The sequence below is a fragment of the Ammospiza nelsoni genome, chromosome 9 (assembly GCF_027579445.1).
Source record: "Ammospiza nelsoni isolate bAmmNel1 chromosome 9, bAmmNel1.pri, whole genome shotgun sequence".
Lineage (NCBI taxonomy): Eukaryota > Metazoa > Chordata > Aves > Passeriformes > Passerellidae > Ammospiza > Ammospiza nelsoni.
The window spans coordinates 4,606,015-4,609,176 of NC_080641.1; the positions used below are offsets into that span (position 1 = coordinate 4,606,015).

At 51.1% G+C, this 3,162-nt stretch overlaps 1 protein-coding gene across 1 annotated transcript; it reads left to right on the top strand.

Moving 5' to 3' along the window:
- Positions 1-1,940: 1,940 nt before the first annotated feature.
- On the top strand, positions 1,941-2,873 carry LOC132076926 (olfactory receptor 14I1-like). The gene has a single exon (XM_059478348.1). It carries the CDS (start codon positions 1,941-1,943, stop codon positions 2,871-2,873), a length of 933 nt encoding a protein of 310 aa, XP_059334331.1.
- Positions 2,874-3,162: the final 289 nt, after the last annotated feature.

Genomic DNA, 3,162 nt, shown 5'->3' on the forward strand with positions numbered 1-3,162 from the left:
ACTTCGGAGTTGGATTCTGACTTGGAGTTCTGGAGAGGTTTCTTCAGCTCCCTCTCAGGGACTGATGTTCAGGGCCTGAGCACAAAGCCCCAGAGGCTCATTAATGTCCTTGACTGTGCTGCTGAGCTGGGCTGGGCTCCTGGCACAGAGGCAGCTCCTGGAAACCAAGCAGAGCTTCAAAAGCACATTTCTGTTGATGAGCAGCTCTTCTGCCAGCGCAGTAGGGCTGGGGCACTGCCTGCAGCCACGCTGGGCACAGCACAGAGGCACAGAGAGCTTCAATCAGTCAGGGCTGGGAAGGTGCTGAGAAGTGCCTGGGGCAGAATCACTGCCAGCCCTTGGCACAGGAACCTCGGGCTGCAGGACAATGCAGTTTCAGATTTTGGAGCCATCCCCTAAAGCTGGAACATCCCAGTGCCTACAGACCCTGTGAGTACAACTCTGGGTATTTCTGGGGCAGGGGAGGTGAAATGCTCATGAAGTTCTGACATGCTGAGGTGTTCTAAACAGTCATAGAATATTTCCAAGACAATGATTTTGATAAAAAAATGAAGAAATTTACAAAGGCTAGGTATTAAGTTTCCAACTATTGGGGCATGGCAGGGAGGGAGGGATAAATATTAGTGGTTTATTATTAATTATGAATTTTCACAATTTCCCGAGAGATCTAAACTGTTCCTTTTAGTGATCAATAGTTTCACAGGCAATCCCTAATATGCTTTCAGCCACTCTGCCCATGGAAAGCACCAGCATCACCTTTACTGGACCCATCAGGCTCAGTCTGAGCAATCTTTTCTCTAAGCTAGAAACAGAACCTGCCCCCAGCCAGTGCCCTGCAAACAGGCAGGGTTCTGTCAGGCCAAGGAGAGTGCACAGAGATTTGGGGTCTGTGAGTGCTGGTATGGAGAGATCAGGCATAGGGAAACACCTGCAGGAAGAAAATCTCCAGGAAGCAGAGAGTATATCAGGAAAGGAGAGAAAACAAAACCCAGAAATGCTGTGGCAGGGAGAGTTTAGAGATGCCCACAGGACCCCCTCCAGTGCAGCCCTTCCCTCGGAACAAGCCCCCTCCCTCCTGTGCCCCAGCCAAGCCTCTGCCCTCAGGGCTGGGACTCCAAGGCGTGCAGCCCCTCCTGTGCAGGCAGAGCTGCAGCAGAGCCGTGGGGCAGCTCTGCAGCCCCGGGCCCAGTTCCTTCTGCAGAGCACAGGGCTGGGAGCAGCTGCCTGGCACTGGGGGCTCTGGCAGGGGGCACAGCTGGCTCAGGGTGATGCTGTCCCCAGCACCCGGCTCTGGGCAATGCTGTCAGTGCAGCCAGGGAAAGAGCTGCATCTTCCTCCATCCAAGGCCATCATAAGGACACTTGGAAGACTCCCTGAGATTTCAGTCCAAGCTGGGAGCTCCAATCCAGGGTGCAAACCTGTCCTAGAGCATCTCTGAGTTGTAAGATTGATGTGGAAAGGCAGAGGTGTTGTGACACTGAAAATGCTGTTGGGTTGGTGAAATGAGCATCGTGAGTCCTTGGCTAAAAATGTGGAACTGGGCTTTGGTGGATCCATCTGCTCTCAGCAAAGATCACGTTATCTTTACAAAAAACTTAGGAATGAGCATATCCTCCATTTAGGAAAAGAGAAAGCCGAGATAAACTCAAAACACAATCAAGTGTGACCATCTCCCTCCAGTCTCCACTCATTATCGTGCCTCAGGGAACTCACTCTGTTATACCAAGGGCATGCTAAGGGTTTCTGATATCCTAGAATAGCAGGAGAGACATGGGGGCAGCTTAAAAAGAAAACCTCAGAACTCTGAAACAGAGAAGCATGTACGTGTGGGTTACAGAGGAGGGTGTATGGGAAATGGCTTTGATTTTGCTTACAGGTATCTCTTATAACTCTTCACTGTCCTTTATCCATGAACAGGTCCCCATGTGCAGCCACAGCAAATGTCCAACAGCAGCTCCATCAGCCATTTCCTCCTGCTGGCATTGGCAGACACGCGGCAGCTGCAGCTCCTGCACTTCTGCCTCTTGCTGGGCATCTCCCTGGCTGCCCTCCTGGGCAACGGCCTCATCATCAGCGCCGTAGCCTACAGCCACCACCTGCACACACCCATGTTCTTCTTCCTGCTCAACCTGGCCCTCAGCGACCTGGGCTCCATCTGCACCACTGTCCCCAAAGCCATGCACAATTCCCTCTGGGGCATTAAAACCATCTCTTATGCAAAATGTGCTGCACAGCTATTTTTTTTTGTTTTCTGTGGAACAACAGAGCTTTCCCTCCTGACTGTCATGTGCTACGACCGCTACGTGTCCATCTGCAATCCCCTGCACTACGGGACCCTCCTGGGCAGCAGAGCTTGTGCCCACATGGCAGCAGCTGCCTGGGCCAGTGCCTTTCTCTATTCACTGATGCACACAGCCAATACATTTTCACTGCCCCTGTGCCATGGCAATGCCCTGGGCCAGTTCTTCTGTGAAATACCGCAGATCCTCAAGCTCTCCTGCGCCAAATCCTACCTCAGGGAATTTGGTCCCATTGCAGTAAGTGCCTGTTTAGTATTTGGCTGTTTTGTGTTCATTGTTTTCTCCTACACTCAGATTTTCAGGGCTGTGCTGAGGATCCCCTCTGAGCAGGGAAGGCACAAAGCCTTTTCCACCTGCTTCCCTCACCTGGCTGTGGTCTCCCTATTCCTCAGCACTGCATTGTTTGCTCACCTGAAGCCCCCCTCCATGTCCTCCCCATCCCTGGATCTGGCCCTGTCTGTTCTGTACTCGGTGGTGCCTCCAGCCCTGAACCCCCTCATCTATAGCCTGAGGAACCAGGAGCTCAAGGCTGCAGTGTGGAGACTGTTGACTGGATGGTTTCAGAAACATTAAACTGCTGGCCAATTTCTGCATAACACTTGTAATAAAAGTGATCTTTGATACTTCTTGTTGGTTTGGTTGTGGTGATATTTTTTCCCTTGTTTTAGGTATTCATATTGTTCACAAAGAAATGTCATTGTTTGTACCAATTCTCATTTTGTTTCTCTCCACCTTCCCTGTGGACACAGACTGTCAATGAGGGGCTGCACTCTAGGTGGCTTTAAATTAACTAAAGGATCTCCCAGTAAAGTTTTCTGCAGAGATGCCCTTTAGTTGCCTCTTGGGAGCTGCAGCAGCAATG